The sequence below is a fragment of the Saccopteryx bilineata genome, chromosome 4 (assembly GCF_036850765.1).
Source record: "Saccopteryx bilineata isolate mSacBil1 chromosome 4, mSacBil1_pri_phased_curated, whole genome shotgun sequence".
NCBI classification, from domain to species: Eukaryota; Metazoa; Chordata; class Mammalia; order Chiroptera; family Emballonuridae; genus Saccopteryx; species Saccopteryx bilineata.
The window spans coordinates 11,739,144-11,756,984 of NC_089493.1; the positions used below are offsets into that span (position 1 = coordinate 11,739,144).

The 17,841-nt window shown below is 54.7% G+C and overlaps 1 protein-coding gene across 2 annotated transcripts in view; it reads right to left on the bottom strand.

Annotated features, from left to right (window-relative positions):
* The window catches only part of RIN3 (Ras and Rab interactor 3), a 124,336-nt gene that overhangs the window by 41,593 nt on the left and 64,902 nt on the right, over positions 1-17,841 (bottom strand). For both annotated transcript variants that reach the window (XM_066276011.1, XM_066276009.1), the window contains exon 4: positions 1,668-1,740. In XM_066276011.1, the coding sequence (XP_066132108.1) occupies positions 1,668-1,740 (73 nt within the window). The remainder of the gene's footprint in view (positions 1-1,667; positions 1,741-17,841) is intronic.

Sequence of the window (17,841 nt, forward strand, 5' to 3'; positions counted from 1 at the left end):
TTGATGTTCTATCTTGTCTGCCACTCCCTGACAGGCAGGGTCAGGGGAGGTCAGCAACTGGCCCAGGGTCACCTCGCTCAGCACTGAGCCTCCAACTCCCAGCCTGGGGCTCGTCTGTCCAAGGCAGCGCACTCCACAGAGGGGGCGATGGAGCTGACTCCTCCCACCCCAGACACAGGAATGCCGGGCTCCGTGCCCTGGGACCTCCCTGGGGCTCCCTGAGTGTTTGAGGGTGGGTGAACAGGCACCCGCTCTTCTGGAATGTGGAGAAGCAGCAGTCCCAGGAGGAAGGGCTGAGGCATGGATGGCAGTGGTGAGCCTGGTGACCACGGTCCCAGACCCCTCTGAACACATGAAACGGTCACCCCGCACGCCCTCCAATGGCCCAACCCGTGGAAACAGAACAAGAGCCCCTGCTGGGTGTCGGGCAGCGTGCGGTCTCCTGCCTCCTCCAGCATCTCTCTAAGGGGTGTTAGTCCCGTGTCACAGAACATGGACTTGAGACTGAGAGAGAGTAAGGAACCAGCTCGAGGTCTGGGCTCTGCGGTCATGTCATCATTCCCTCAGTGGGTGAAAGCCCCTGGAATGTGCCCAGCATGCCGCCTGGCACCTTCTACCAAGGTGAGACCTCAGACCAGGAAAGGCCTGTCTCCCGGAGAGCTAGACATGTCCTCGTTTACAAAGGGCAGGGGCCTCGGACGCTGTGCCTGTGGCCCGGGAGGGACAGGCGAGGTCGCCAGTGTTACTGCAGGGTGTGCGCAGTGGACCCTGGAACTCTCTCTGTTTTGAGTCTCTGCTCTCCCACTTACCAGTGGTGTGACCTTGAGCAAGTTACTTCCCTCAGTCTTGGTTTTCCTCATCTATAAAATGCGTATTACAAGAGCACTTACCTTGTGTAGTTGTTGGCAAGATTTAAAAGGATAATGGTTATAAGGATTCTTAGTGCTGGACACCTGGAAAGCCCGCCATCGGCAGCAGCTGTTGGCAACTGTTGTTACCAGCGCCACCTTTCTTGTCCATCGGGGCCTAGGACGGCCCTAGTGGGTGGGAGTGGTGTTCTGGGTGAGTGTGGCTTTCCCCAGAGGCAGCGAGGACAAGTGGGCCTGGAGCCCTGGACTCCAAGACATCCTGGCCAGTCTCTAGCTAGTCCTTGTCAAGGCACTGTCGCGTAAGCGATTGACTTCTGGCCCCAAAATGTATTTTTAAATTCCTGTTGCTCTGCAACCAGTTCTGAATAAATAGAGCAGCTCTGAGGTTGGTCACCAGACACGCGCCCCACCCAGCACCCACTCGGCAAGCACAGGCTCTCTCGCATGGAAGGTATCAGCCTTTCCTGCTGCCCTCCAGCAAGTTCCTCCTACCACCCCTCCACGGGGCGGGCCGGGTCCACACAGGACTCCAAGCTGTCCCGGAAGCCGGACACAGGAGGCTAAGGCGATGGGCAGTGAGTGGGGGGTGGGGGGGCAGTGAGGAAGGGGTCCTTACCGGCAGGCCCAAGAAACACCACCCCTGGTTACCAGGGTAAAGCCGGGGACTGTCCCCTCTCTCTGCATCCTGTGGGTTGCACCCTTCCCTCTGGGGCTTCCCTGGGACTTCCCATCCCCACCCAACGTTGCACGGGCATCTGTGGAAACAGACCCCCTCCTGTGGGGCCAGGTCCTACTCACCTACTGACACAGTAGAACGCGATCAGTCTGAAGATGTCCTCAAACACAAGAACCGAGCCTTCCAGGTACAATACTGAGGGAGAGAGGACAGAGGCTCGGATGAGTGGCCCCGTCGGAGGGAAGGAGGGTCCCTGAGCCTGAGGGCGGCCGTGTCTACTGAGTTCACTGCCGCAGAGCCCGGCTGCCTCACGGAGCACAGGGAAGTGAGAAGTGAACTTCTCACAGCACACAAACTAATTCCTAGAATTCTACAGCACACCAGAAAATATTTTTAGCCAATCCGACAAAAAAAAGAAAAAAAAAAACAGGTATATAATTTTGATTCGTTCACATGACAGCCATTCTTGTGTTGGCTGTTGTGATTTTTTTCATTTGACAATCTAAGGGAAAAGAGGTCCTTTGACAAGTGCCCCTGACCAAATAAATAGTCAGGTATTGCATGTTTTTGTTTGTTTGTTTGTTTTACAGAGACAGAGAGAGAGTCAGAGAGAGGGATAGACAGGGACAGACAGGAATGGAGAGAGATGAGAAGCATCAATCATCAGTTTTTCATTGCGACACCTTAGTTGTTCATTGATTGCTTTCTCATATGTGCCTTGACCGTGGGCCTTCAGCAGATCGAGTAACCCCTTGCTCGAGCCAGCGACCTTGGGTCCAAGCTGGTGAGTTTTTTTTTTTTTTTTTTTGCTCAAGCCAGATGAACCCGCGCTCAAGCTGGGGACCTTGGGGGTCTCGAACCTGGGTCCTCCGCATCCTAGTCCGATGCTCTATCCACCGTGCCACTGCCTGGTCAGGCAGGTGGTGCATGTTTTAAAAATTCTTGTGGCACACCAACTGAAAATCGCTATTCTGTGGGTGTAGTCCACTGAGATTTGGGGTGGTGTTTCACAGCAGCTGGTGTTGTCTTAACTAATACACATCACGTCGGGCGAAATAGCACAGGAGGCTCTAGCGTGTAGGAACAGAATGAACACTTAATTGGTCAGGGTCATCTCAACTTGACAATTCTGAGGAGCGAGGAGACAGCAGGGAGAAAGTTGCCTGGTTCTGTCTTGGCCTCCGGAGAGGTTCATTGGTCAGGGGCAGTGTGCTGGGGCCACAGGACTTCCACCCAAGAGGACCTATTAGAACCTCACTTGATCTGTGTGCAACGGTGACCCAAGGGTGAGGCTGACCCTGATGTTTTCCAGCTCTGACCAAGGAAGAAGGATTTGCCTAAGATCCCATCCCCAGGTGGGTATGGCTCCTCAGAGGGGCAGGGTGCCAGGATGTGGCCTCGGTGCCCCAACCCGGGAGTGCACGACGCCATGCCCTGTGTTGGGCCCTCGAAGCAAGGGGTTCAGAGAAGCTGAGCGAGTCACTCACCGGTGATCTCGGCGCCATCCACCCCACGGCGCTGCACTCTCACCTCAGGACTTCACTCGCCCCACAGGGGTGCTCCCTGCACTGGGGACCCCCACGGGGAACTTTCGGAGGGGTCAGAGGGGCTGAGAAACATGGGTGCCCCCACGGCGCTGCACTCTCACCTCAGGACTTCACTCGCCCCACAGGGGTGCTCCCTGCACTGGGGACCCCCACGGGGAACTGTCGGAGGGGTCAGAGGGGCTGAGAAACATGGGTGCATCGATTTCCAGAGTCTTCTAGCATCTGTGTGGTGGAGGGGAAGCCAGGACCCGGCCCCAGGCCTGGCTCCGACCCTGGGCTCAACAGTGTGACTCTGGCTGTGTCCCTTCCCCTCCCTGCACCTCACTTCCTCCACCTGCGAAGGGAAAGAGCCCCCCGCCCCCGCCCCCGAACATGCACGTGGCCAGGTCACACTGGCCAGCTCTCCCGGTCACCAGGGCAGCATTCCACTGCACTGGAGGTCCGCCAGATGGTTACAGGGGAGACACGAACAAACAGGTGTTGTTCCAATAGCTTTATTTTTATATTTTTCCTTCTTTCCCTAGACTAGACACTGCTCTAAACAGGTAACAGGATTTAAAAGAAAAAGTTTATATTTATCATCTATGTATGGCACAGAGATCATGGTTTCCCACTAAGTTAGATATAAAAAAATTAAAAGGGAGTGTAAAGAAAAATATTAAGTAGATCATAGTAAGGGAGGTGTCCTGGAGATGCCTTCCAATGACCAAAGTCTGAGAAACAGTCCCTGAATTGGCACCCTTTGTGAAATAACAGCGGTGTGGCGGCCCACCGCAACCTAGGGCTGGGCTTTGGAACAACGCCGCCCCCTAGCACTGGCCAAGGGAGCCGGAGCCGAGAGGTGGAGACCATTCCACCCGCAGAGGGGGGCCGTCAAGCCCTTCTGCAGGAATCCCTCGAGGCGGTCAGTGGTGATGCCCGCAGAGAGCCTGGCCTCTACACCTGATGCGCTCGCGTTCAACAATCAGCAGCTTTCCTTTGCTATCAAGACATGCTTTGACCTCTGCACAACACAGACGAAACCTTCAAGCTGAAGTCAGTCACCTCCTCTTCTGTGCCCTCTGGCACTTTCGACAAAGCCCGCCTTTCTTCTAGACGTAGTTTCTCTGTCACTGTTGGCTGTCCGCTCCACAAGGGCAGGGACCAGGGCTCGTTCATTCGCTTATGTAATAGAGGGCGTGCAGTGAGCACCGTGCTAGACGGAGTGGGCAATCACCTTTTTAATGTTAAAAACCATGGATTTTGAAATCACAGGCAAGGATCACGGCTCATGTTTGTTTCTTCAGACCTCTTCTGCCTCTGCCCCAGCCAGCTGCCTGCATCTCCCCTGTCCTGATGGTGGGAACTGCTTCCCTCCACACCAAGACCCCCACCCACCGCCCACCCCGCGCGGGAGCTCCTGCAGGCCAGGGCCAGGGCTGGGCCCCAGGGTGGGCCTCCCTCAGCATCCAGCACAGCCAGGATCACACACTTCAGACGGGTGCATGTATATAATTCGGGATGCATTATATGACTACATCTCAATAAAGCCATTATTTAAAAATGAAAAGTGCACACAGAGTAGACAGTTGCACCGCCTGTGTTAAGTTTTTCCGGGGTTTTTATAATGAGCATCGATACATTCTGTAAGCAGAGAAGCTGTAAAGATTCTGTACATTTTCCCTTCTCTAAAGCCAACTGGCTTCCAGTGCCCTCTCAGCTCATGCTGCTTTAGAACCTGCGCACAGCCTTGCCGGGCACAGGTGACAAGCTCCCACGCCACGCACCCGTGCCGCCCCTTACCGCTCCCCGAACCCCCGCCTCCAAGCCAGTTCAGAAAGAGCCTCGGGAACATCCAGCGCCCACTCCGCCCTTGGCAGCAGCTCATGGCAGGGACCCGGCCAGCGGGCTCCTCCCAACAAAGCTGCCAGTGCGGGCAGGTTACCTGTGAAAGTCGGGAGCAGCAGCCCCTCCACTGTGAGGCGTCTCCAGGTCCCTCAGCGGAAACCTTGGTGGGAACACGCCAGCCCCTGTCTAACCATTTCTCTTTCAAAGGGTGAGGAGAGAGAACGGGAACCAGCCAGCCGCCTCCGGCATGTCACGAGGTGACGACAGGTGACAACAACAGGGCTCTGCCTCCACTTAGAGGAAAGAAACCTTTAACCTTATGACTCGCCCGCATCGAGGCTGAGTGAGGGGGGCTAGGGATGCCAGGCCCACACATGCCGGACGGCTTCTGGCATTTACAGCCCCAATGTCACAATGAAATAGCCACACAGAACTGAAAGCTATTCAGTGTTTAAAAAAAAAAGAAAAGAAAAGAAATTCCACCTTACTGCTCAACAGTACAAAGGCACCCCCGAGGGCTGGGACTGTGTGGGTATCTTTGTTCCGCATGGTTACCCCAGCACCAGCTCTCAAACGTTTATTAGTCTGTCTACAAGATGTTTTATTTTGAAATGCTTATAAATTCACATGAAATTGCAGAGATGTACAGGGAGGTCCTGGGCACCCTTCACCTGGTTTTCTGTGGGCACACGCGCATGTTTGTACAGTACTACGAATTGTGCCCCGTGTGTCGCTGCCTGTAATCTGCACCACGATCAAGATAGTCACTGCGCCATCACCGCAAGGCTCCTGGTGCTGCCCGCTGACGGCCACAGACACCTCCCCCACCCCTTCACCCCTTCACCCCTGGCGACTGCTAATCTGCTCCCCATCTCTATGGTTATGTTATCTCACAAACGTCTTAGTGGAATCACACAGTATACAGCCTTTGAGACTGGCTTTTTTTCACTCAGCATAATTTCCTCGGGGGTCATCCAGGGTGCTGACTGAATCAGTCGCCTGTGCCCTCGTGGTGCTGAGTAGCCGTCTGTGGTTTGGATGTAGCACTGTTTGCTTGACTGTTCACCCATGGAAGGGCACCTGGGGAGTTTCCAGTTTTGAGTTATTACGCACAAAGCAACTATGAACATTTGTGTGCAGTTTTCTGCATGAAAACAAGCCTTCCTTTCTCTGAGATCTACGCCCAGGGCCGTTGCTGGGTCATACGGGAAGTCCATCAGGGGAATGGCCAAACTACTTTCCAGAGTGGCGGCACCAGTTTGCAGTCCCAACAATGGTCCAGTGTCTCCCCCTGTTGGCCAAGTTGATTCCACTCCAGAGTGACATCTCATGTTTTGTGGGAGGGGGGCAGAGAGAGAGAGAGAGAGAGAGAGAAGCATCAATTTGTTGCTCCACTCTAGTGGTGCATGCATTGATTGCTTCTCATGTGTGCCTTGACCAGAAATCAAACCAGTGACCCTGGGATTGAGCCAGCGACCTTGGTGATCCAGGGTGCCGCTCTCTCCACTGCGCCATCACTGCCCAGGCCTCATTATGGTTTTGATTTGCATTTCTCTAACTTGGATTTTGAAAATACATTGAAAAACTTTTCCTGTGGTTATTTGCTATCTGTACATCTATCCTCTTTGGTGAAATGTCTAATTATGTCTTTCACCAACTTTCTAATTGGATGGTTTTTTTTAATGTTGAGGGTTTTTTTTAATCCCTTTATTAAGATGTTCACGTGCCATGCAACTCATCAATTTAAAGTGCACAATAAACGGTCCTACTATATACACAGAGCTGGGCAACCATCGCCACCATCAATTTCAGAACATTTTCATCATCCCCAAAGAGAAACCCTGGACCTATTAGCAGTCACTTTCCATTCCTTCCTCCCCGTGGGTTCTGGCAACCACTAATTTATCTTCTGTCCCCACGGACTGTCCTATTCTGGACATTTCACATAAATGGAATCACAACATGTGGTCCTCCGTGTCTGGCTTCTTTTGCTCAGCATAATATGTATATTTTCAGTGTCTGTCATGTTGCAGCAGGATTCCTTACTTCGCTCTTCTTTCTTGCAACATTGTTCTGCATTATTTTTTCTGAGGAAATAATAGTCTATTGTATGAACAGACCGCCTTTCGTGTATCTGTTCATCATTGATGGATATTTGGGTTGTGTCCAGTTTTTGACTACTACAAGTAATGCTGGTAAAATCTGTATACAAGTTTTGGGGTGGACATGTTTTCGTTTTCTCTGGGCATATAAACCTAGAAGTGGAACTGCTAGGTCACCTGGTAACTCCATGTTTAAGAAACTGCTAAACTGTTTTTCAAAGTGACTACTCCATTTTGTTCCCACTAGCAATGTAGGAGGGTTCCCATTTCTCCATGCCCTTGCCAACACTTGTTATTGTCTGATTACAGCCATCCTAGTGGGTGTGAGGTGATATCTCACTGTGGTTTTGATTTGCATTTCTCTAGGGATTAGTGATGCTGAACGTCTTTGCATGTGCTAACTGGTCATTTGTGTATGTTCTTTGGAAAGATGTTTATTCATATCCTTTCCCCATTTTTAACTGGGTTACTTCTCTTTAATGTTGAGTTTTGAGAGTTCTTATTCTAGATATAAGGCCTTTGTCAGTTGTTTAATTTGCAAATATTTTTTCCTGATCTGTAATTTGTCTTTTCATCCTTTTACTAGGGTCTTTCAAACATTTGTTTTAAGAATGAAAAAAGAAAATGAATCTTGTTCAAGTTTGTCTGCAAAACAGTAAACACTCAGCTGGTGCTGTATCATGATTCAACCCGTTATAATTAAAAGTCAACTCTTACTTGTAATTGGCAGCATCTGCTGTTATAATTAATGCATAATGGGCCTTTAACCAGTTATTACTCTAATCTAGGCCGAAGTCCCCTCTGCAATCTTCCTGACACTATTAATTCCCCTCATAGACACCTTTTTCATGGATGGTGCAAAGCTCAACTTCAGACATGCCGGGTTTTAATCACCACAAATTCCCAGTGACTGAGGCCAGCCAACCTGACAGACGAAAACCTTTCTGCGTCAAGTTCACTCTGAGCAGAGAACGGGTGGTGACAAGTGGCGTCATCAGGGTCTGACTCGCCTTTGCTAAAACGAAGGCTGAACGTTTGTTCACCTGAGCCTGACCCTCAGCTTCGAAGAGGGGCAGATCACTAAGCGGAAACGAGGACCGAGGTGCCACCGTGCCGAGGGCAACGCGGACTGTAAAGGGAACGCTTCCTGGAGAAGCAGGAACCCAGGCTCCCCTGTTCGCAGACGACTTTGTTCACCCACGAGATCACTGTTCAGACACACTTCGGTTGACAACAGGCTGCTGTCGATATACTTCCAGTGACAACCCTCCTTTGAAAGGCTGGGTCAGAGCTACTCCTCTTTAGCTAGAGCCTTTTCATCGTGTAATCCTTCACTGACAAACAGTTATTATTTCCATCGTCTCTTGAAATTAGAGGGGAAGTGGATGCAGAAACTGAGAGGCAGCCTTGCAGCTGGAAGGTGACAGGGAAGGGGCTGGAGCTCTGGCCACAGGACTACCCGGGCCACCTTCCTGAGGGCCAGGGGGTCAAACAACTGACTCACTCATTCTCTTCTGAGCAGTGGGGGTGGGAGAGGCGTTCCTGCTCTCATCCGAGGGAAGACCTTGCACAGTGCGAGGGCCTCACCATGCCCATGTATGCAGTGAGCATTGGACGGATGAGACCTGCCCCAGGAGGAAAGTGTCCCCAGAGGGTGGCAGGAGGACCACATGGTGGCAGGAGAGGCGGACTCGGACCCCTCAGAGGGTTCACCTCTGGAGAGAAGAGGCCATCCCACCTGGCTGGGTGGTGGCGTGGGGATTAGACGGGCCCTCGGAATGGCTACGCCACAGCCTCGTGGGACATTGCCGAGCTGACTCTCCCTGAAACCAGCACCCAGAATGAGGCGGAAGGCCGAGCCTAGTGGATTCGGATCCCCCTCCTAAAAGGGGTACGAGGTGAGCAAGCTGGGGCCCTGCCAGGAAATGCCAGGAGGAAGGACCCCCGAGGCCAGCAGGCCAGCAGGACGTGGGCCGGGGCGCGGTGCGCAGCCTGGGGCAGGGGAGAGGGCCTGCGGACAGGTCACAGGCAGGGCCAGGCCCTCGTCACCAGGTGCCCTCCCCCCTCAGCTCCTGCCCCATTTGGAAGGTCAAGTTTCCTTTTCCTTGGCAGGACCCACGGCAACCCAGCAATACCACAGTTGCCATGGGAAACACACCTGGACAGTTCGTGGCTGAGATGGAAAAAGGACTGTTGCTGCTACCACCAGGGCCTAGCCAATGGCCTGACTTCCTGTCACAGATAAAAACAACTTCCTCCGTGCCCAGGTGAGGCAATTCCTCTGGAGTCCGGGGACCCCGTGCTCCTGGGCCCCCTCAGCGAACCCCCTGCTTGGCGAAGATGCTTCAGTGCAGCTCCCTGACCCATGGGATGGGGGTGCTGCCAGACTCGGGTTTGGGCCATTGCTGGTGCCAGCCCGCGGCGGAGGCTGCGGGGAGAAGTGAGAGGTGACCGGCCCCCTGCCAACCACACGAGGACTGCAGCACGGACCGGGGCGAGCTCTGGGCAAAGTCCAAACCTGGACAGGACTGGCCAGGGCGGGGCTGCCGCTGCACCCACCACGTGCCCTCAGACCAGAGACCTCGGCTCTCCGACACGGGCTCCCTCTACCTGCCGGGGGAGGGTCAGTAACCGGGGCCGCCCCGGCCCTGCAGCGCCTTGGGCAGAGGCTGGAGTGGTGTCCCCAGGAGAGGAGGTCTGGAGGGCCTGTGGGAGTGGGAGTCAGGGCCGGGGGGCCAGTTAGGGTTCCGGGAGCCAGGAGAGAACACCGATTCGAACATGTGCTGGAATCAGTGCCCTTTCCCTCTCCCCAGCTGTTACTGACAGTCCGGGGTGGGCACCCTGGCCCCGGGTTCACTGGCTGGCACTGGAGCCCCTCACTGTCGGCTTGCCGGCCTGCTGAGCCTGTCTGTGTAAAGGCCCACACCCCCTCCAGCCCCAGGTGCCTCCCGCTTCCCGTCTCCACACCAACCACGGCCCCCGGGCTGGGGCGCGCGGCAGGACCTCCTGTGCCCAGTTGGCACAGCAAGCCTTTGCCCAGTGCACCTCTGGCTGGGGGCCGATGGGAAAGGAACAGGGGGGTCCCGGCAGCCATGGTCAGGGGTCGTAGCAGGGGGCTGCTTCCAAGCACTCCCCGTGCCCTGGGGCAGGGTTTGGCCAGGGAGCAGAGGAGTGCTCCTTCTCCAGGAGGCTGCAGCCCTGCTCAAAAAGGCACGACATGACCAGCGGAACACCAGCCGGATTTCACCCCCCACTCAGCTCACCCAGCAGGCGCTCGAGCCCCGCACAGCTGTGTACCTGCCCACGGCAGCCCTGGGGACAGGGCCCAGCCATCTCTGCTGGCTGTGGCGGGCATAAGGCGCCAACGCCTCTTGATTATCTTAGGAATTTTAGGATAAAAGGGGCACAGCAATGCCTTTTTACTGAGTTCTATACCACGCTGCAAGCTTGCTCAGACTAGGGACCCAACCATGGCCGGATGTCCCTCCCAGTGGACGCGAAACCACTGAAAGCCAGAACAGAAGGGTCCTCGGAGGCAGCTCTGGGCCAGCCTCCCCCACGGCTCAGATGGGAACACTGAAGTCCGGAGCAGGTGCATCATTGCCCTGCGAAAGCGGGTCGGCCGGCCGCCTTCCAGGTTGGGCTCCGGCACTGTCTGCGATCGAGCTTCTGAATGCTGTTGCTCTGCCACCTTCTCCCAACTGCCAGGCACGGGCTTTGCACTCTTGATGAATAGTGGTGGGTTATTGTTTTTAAGGTTTTATCAACAATATTAGTAATAATAACATCTACCATTGATCTAGCATCTACTATGTACCAGCCTCTGTACTTTGAGTCATCGCGACAACTCCATTCTCCTCACTTTACGGGCAAGGAAACTGAGGCTCAGAGAGGTTAACTAACTTGCCCTAGACCCCCCAGTCATGGCCTAGGAGCACCGAGAGGAGGTGTGGGGAGGAGGGTGGGAGTCCCAGTGCTTCATACTGGGAAGCTCTCATCGTGCCCCTGCTTCACTGGTCAGCTGGCAGAGATGCCTCCCCGGACCCACCATCTCCCCGCCACCGGACAGGACCCACGCTACCCTTGGAGAAGCCTCCCAGGGCAGAACTCCCGGCCCCTCCCGGTGGCCCCGGCAGTGGGCCACCCACTAGAGAGCATGACTACACCCCCTCTGATGTGTTCACAGCCTGTCTCTGGCCACGAACAAAGCTTCCCAGAGAGCTGGAGCCAGCCCTTCCCCTTTTCTAAGGTCCCAGAGGCAGGACCTGGCCTGGCTCACACCCCGTGCTTCCCGGGGCTCGCCGCTGTTGCGAGCACTGTCCCTGAGCCCCGTGCTGGAGGCCGCGCTGGCAGCGGCTGCCACCGCACTGTCCGAGCTACAATGAGACACTCTCCTACATGGCGCGCGTCCATGTTCAGCAACATGCGGATGGGGCTTGAAGTCTGGGAACAGGAAGACGGAACAGACTGCCACAGTGCAGACGGGACTTTGCCTGGGAACTACTCATAGGTTCCAACACCAAAACCAGAAGGGGAGACATTAGATGTGTGAAGTGTCAAGGGTCAGGGGAGACTAAGTAAGGGCTAAGGAGACAGGGAGGTGTTGGGGGGAAGGGGCGGGGGAGGGGTGGAGGAGGAGACGCTGAGCAGAGGCCTGCCCTCCCCGCCTGCCTCGCGCCTCCTCCTGGGGGCACCGAATTACCCACAGGGAACAAGCTGCCAGTCTGGGAAAGCCACCCACCGGCTCTGCTGGTCACAGTGCGGGGGTGGGGAGGTGTCTTTGTACCCATCACAAAGAAACCCTTTGCTATCCAGGGGAGCAGAGGCAGGAGAGGGAGGTGGCCCCGGGCACCACCTGAGGGTGAGAACAGCCCTGAGTGCCAGAGGAGGACCCATCAGGAAACAGCCCAGCTTCAACGTCAGGATTTTACCAACGTCCCAGAATCTGGGAACTTTTATCTGAGGTCTAGAAGAAAGTGACTGCCACTTATGAGTTGTGAGACTCAGAGAGGTTAAGTGGCTCACTGAAGGTCACAGAGCTGGGAGGTCACGGTGCCGGCACGTGACCATGACCGAGCCTGACTTGGGAGTCCACGCGCTCTCCTGGCATGCTGCTGCGGGTTCTCGGGACCCTGCTGTCCAGCAGAGACAGAATGAGAGCGCCACGTCACCTCTCACTTTTCTCATTGTCACACTGGAAACAGTAAGCAGAAACGAGGTGACGTTAATCTTAATAAGATAGTCTATTTAACCCAGTACAGCCAAAATATGATCATGTCAACAAACCATAAATAGAAAACATTACTGAATGAGACAATGTACTTTCTTTTTTTCAAACTAAGTGTTCAAATCTGTGTGTTTTACACTCAGTCCATCTCAATTCAGACTTGCCACGGCTCCAGTTTTCAACAGCCACATGTGGCTAGTGGCTGTCACATTGGATGGCAGAGCCCAGAGTGGTGTTCTCAACTAGCAGCAAATTTGTCCCCCAGGGCACATCTGGCAGTGTGGAGACATTCTAGGTTGTCACTGCTGGGGAGAAGGGGGTGATACTACTGACATCTAGTGGTCAGAGGCCAGGGATGCTGGGAAATACCCCAAGGTGCACAGGTAGGCCTCCTTAGCAAAGAACAAACCAGCTCCAAACGTCAAGGATGCCAAGTCCCGGATATCTGGCAGGGCTCAGCTGGGAGGTTCTTCTGCTCCTCATGGCACTGACAAGGTCATTTAGTGGTATTCAGGTGGGGACTGATCTGGTCCAAAGGGCCCAGAAGCCTTCACCTATACCCAGTGCCTTGGCGGAAATAGCTTGAAGGGTAGACTCAGGGGGTCCTCTTGGGACTCTCTTCCTCTCCATATAGTTTCCGAGCCTCTCCAGGTGGTCTCATCGTTATCATACTTCTTACATGGCAACTCAGGCCTCCCAGAGTCCAAGCAGAAGCTGCCAGTTGTTTCAGAAGGTACACATAGACCTGGCACAATATCATTCTGTTTTATTCTATCAGCCAAAGCAGTCCCAGGCCACCCAGACTCAAGGGCAGGTGCTCAGCCTTCAGCTCCTGCTGGGAAGAGTGTCAAAGAAAGTACAGCCCTCTCCAATCTGCCACACAACAGTGTTTATATTCTAGGGCTGATATGCAGATGGCATGCGTTAATGCATATAAAGTGCTCAGCAAATGGTCCCTGTTAGCTTCCTACCTCCTTGGGCTCTCACTGTACCCAGCTAAGGCTTGGGCACCCCACAAGTTCCCAATTGTGCGTCATCACTCAATAGAGGAAGAGGCACGTAGAGAACATTCTAGGTTGGGCTACATAGAGGAAGCTTCTTGTACCTACCCCAGAGCCACCTTCTGCACACTGGGGTTCCACCTGGCGTCCTGAGACGGGGCTGTGGAACGGAGTTCTGAGGGGTCCCGGGAGAGAGAGCAGAACCCACACACATCCAATGCGGTCTCTGTCTGCCAAGACCCCCCACAGGCCTCCTTCCACCGGGCTCCCCAAACCCACGTTACAGACGAGGACACTGAGCTGGAAAAGGCTCAGATGTTTGTCCCAGTTCACCAGTGAGGAGGTGGCAGCCTTCAAATCCGGGCCTGCCGTCTGCAGGTTCTTTCTGCGACTGTCACTGCCACTGGCTTTTCTTAAAGAGTCTGTGGAAAATGCTGAACAGTGTCCTCTCAGGGACTGACAGGGCGGCTCTGGTCCGCAGGCCCCTGAAGCCAGTAAGGAGGAGCCTCTCGGGCTGCCACTAGGAGGGACCTCGTGGTCTCAATGTCATCCCGTGATTCCCCTGGGAGCCTACCCTGTACCTGTCGTACCACCCCGATTCCACTTTATTTCCTGTTTCTGCAAAGATGCAGCCCCCCTTTTACTAAAGATACATCTTTCCATGTAAAAATTATAGCAATAACATAGGAATACATAGATCACATCTACGCACGCACACACCAGGCTTTGGTTTGCAAAATGCTCACCCGTACGTCACCTCCCGATGGTCCCACAAGGTGGGCACTCCTGTCCCCACTTTGTTAATGGGGAGACAGCATGGGAGCTGGGACATGGGTAACAACAGGCTCTCCCCCGACTGAGAGCGTCTGTCTGTTCCCAGAAGGTGAACGCTCCTGCCACACTGACCGGGGACAGACAGCACCACGGGCTCCCCGGGCTGGAACGAACCAGCGCCAGCACACGGCCAATCCACAGCTCAGCGACAAGCCCACCTTCAGATGGTCACCAAGAGGCAAGACCATTAAGACTCCTGAAGCTCAGGAGACCCCGCTGACTTGAGGGACCCCTCCTCGTCACGACTGTCCTTGTCGAGGCTATCCGGTCCCTGTCTGCCTCCTTTCTGTCCAGCCCCAGCCCTCTGCAGTGAACACCAGGCGCTGGGCTGTCATCTGAGCTTGGGCCCCAGAGTCTGAGGGTGACTACTGATTTTTACATGCACTCGGCGGCTGGCTGCGCGCCCTCCGTCTCTGGTGTCCTCCGCCTCCCCTGACTTGGAGAGCCACACGTTCGCACGAGGACCATGGCAGACCAGCCGAGAGAGTGCCTGGCCCAGGTGAAGGCACTCGGAGAGCGGAAGTCGACAGCCTAGGTTCAACCCCGGTTCCATCCTCGGGCACAGTTTCCTCAGCTGGAAACGGGGGTCCCAGCACCTGCTACTGAGGGCCGTGGTGAAGACAAGAGGAGTGGGTTCTATGGCCTCCCACCCCTGCCGGGGACACAGCGGGTCCCCAGGAATGGGGGCAGAAGGCTGGCTAAGATTTCATGGGCAAGGCCTCGTTACTGGGGAACTGGGTCTCACCTGGGGGCTGCCCAGGGCAGCCTGGGCCAGCAACAATGACCACATTAAAGGAACATCCCAGCAGGGGAAGTTTCACTGGAGAAGTTCCCTAAAAGTTTCCACTGTGGACACCAAGGCCAAGACAGGAATAAGCCCAACACAATGCAGGGTCAGGACCAGGACTGCCGGTAAAAGGTGCACAGAGTGACCACCGGTCCTCGACAGGGACGGGGAGAGGGGTGCACAGAGCCACAGAGACGCCAGTCCATCTCCACGGAACTCTCCGGAAGGCTTCACCTCTGACTGCTTCCTTACGTAGTTTGGGCGGAAAGGAGAAGCTGACGGGACAGACATAACAACGTGACTTCCCAGGAGGCCAGCCGGGCTCCCTGGATGCCCAGCCAGCTGCCTCTTCCTCGGCGGTGCTGGTGCTGGTGCTGAGGCTTTAGAACCAGGTGCGCGGGCCAGGCGGACGAAGAGCAGCTCCTTCTCTCTGTGTGAGCCCTCACCCTTGCAAAGCATTTTGTGAGGTCAGGGGTTCCTTCTCCCAGGAGGTCCAGAGACGGGGTGACTTGCTTAAAGTCACACAGCAAGTTACCAAGAGAGCCAAATGAAAGCCCAATTCATTGGCACCTGCCCACAGCTCTGCCAAGCTCACATGGTCACATGGACCCGGAGCTGCTTGCTCTGCCAGGTGGGGAAGCCACCTGGAAACCTCCAGAGCAAAATAAATCAGGGTTGTCCAGAGGTGCTGCAGGTAACAACCGGCTTCCAGTTCTGGGAAAACCCCCCAAAGCCGGAACATCTCCTCAGATGTCCTGAATGTGGGGTAACCCTCCCAGAGCAAGCCGAGCCTCCGCACAGGGGCCCGCGAGAGCCACAAAGCACTTGCAAAAGCACTCTCTGCCTTGTTTCTGCTGTTCTTACCCCAATCTACTCAGCTACCCAAGAGAACCTTTCAAGAGTAGAACCTGGTCTTACGACAACCCAGGGAGCAATAGAAGCTCGCTACCTACATGCACGACTGCACACATGCAGCAGTATTCAGCGCACTCTTGCATTTTCACCAGGTCTTAGGTATAGTCACATATGTTTTCTTGTCTATTCCTCGTAACAATTTCCTTGGAGCATCATTGACCCATTTGTGGCAGAGGAGAGTGAGGCCCAGGAGTCACACAACTTGCTTTAGTTAAGCAGAGCTAGTTAAGCAGCAGAACTGAATACAAGTCCAAGTTTTCTAGCCCTAAGACCCAAGCTAAGGAGGAAGGCGGGCAATAAGGGAGGAGGAGGGGCAGTAAACATTTTTCAAGCACCTACTGTATGCAGTTCCACTATGATCATGAGTCCATTTTACAGTTGAGAAAACCAAGGCTTGGGGAGATAAAGGATTGAGCAGCATCACCAAGACCCCACAGCTGATGAATACAAAGGGGTGAGATTGGGACTGAGGACCACTGGGTTATAAAGCCCACCTCCTCAGTCTTTTCAGACCAGGTTTCCTCTCTGCTCAAATGTGAGGCATTATTGCCCTGTCTGGTTGGCTCAGTGGTAGAGCATCAGCCTGGTATATGAAGGTCAGGGCACACAGGAGAGGTGACCATCTGTTTCTCCACCCCTCCCTCTTCCCTTTCTCTCACTTTCTCCATCCGCCTCCCGCAGCCATTGCTTGACTGGTTTGAGGGCATTGGTCCCAGGCACTGAGGATGGCTGAGTGCATCCTCCTCTTCAGGTGCTACAAATAGCCCAGTTGCGAGCATGGCCCCAGATGGGCAGAGTATCAACTCCATATGGGGGGGGGGTTGCTGGGTGGATCCCGGTTGGGGCACATGCAGAAGTCTGTCTCTCTATCTCCCCTCCTCCCACTTGGAAAAGAAGAAAAAAAAACAGTTTGAGGTGTTATTAACCAGCTGACCAGTGGCACAGCTGACCAGCCGAGCAATTTCTGCCTGTCGTGCCCTCTGACAGGCCCCGGGGGACCTCAGATGTTGTATCAGACACACAGTCTACCCTCAGAAGCTTCCTGCCAGCGGGGAACGGAGATGTGAAAATATGAAACAGATAGCGAAGGGTGAGACCTGGCAGGCTGAGGGGGCAGGAGACACCCAAACACAGGCACAGAGGTGGGACAGACACGGTGAGGGTGAAGGCAGGGGCACAGAAGGAGCCGGGCAGCTCCAGACGGGATGCCGGCGTCATTTCCCTTCCAAGGGGCCCTCCACATGGCGATGACCTGGGGGCAATCATCCCAAACAGGCAAGAACAGGCAAGGGGCACATCATGAGACCTCGCTGTCCACCTAAGTTGCCATGTTGGGAAGTCCATGGCCGGGGTGGGTGTGGGCAGAGGGAGGATGCTGGCCGTCAGGATGAGCCTTACGCAGACCAGGTGCCCCTTCTCCGCTGTGTCAGGACAGCCAGGGCAAACGACATTCCATCGCTGAAACCAGTACTGTAAAGTTCGTGCCTATTGAAATGCACCCTCATGGCCTGGAGCACCACATTACTGTGGCTTGCGTTAGCCTTTCACATGTGCGTATAAATCTGTTTACTGGCTAGAGAGTTTCCACAGAGCTGATTTTCAAGAAGGGGGGACAGGGCGGCTGAAACAGCTGGCAAGGGGGGGGGCGGGAGTTCCAGATGCAAATGCTGAGCTAAGACACCCACAGGAGCCCAGGGTTACGGAGGCCTGGACCCTTCAAAAGAGGGGAGGCTGGGCACCCCTGGTTCTCCGAGACAGCTGAGTTGGACTTTTCCCCTTAGACATATTTTCTGAAGCTGTTTTAAAGCCCCGGAAGGTGGCAGTCTCTGTAGATTTGGCTAAGGCCACTCAATTGGGCCTAAAGTTGGCATGATATCGCCCCCTCCTACAAACCCATTTCCCTTGTCTTCTTCCTTCTCTTACCTCTGTGGACCTTTCTCCCATCTCTGTCAAGACCTCCTCCTGTGTCCTATCTCCTTAGGGCACAACCAACTCCTGAGGTCCCTGCGTCCATGCTTCCCAGACAGGCAGTGCCACATCTCCACCTCCTCTCCGG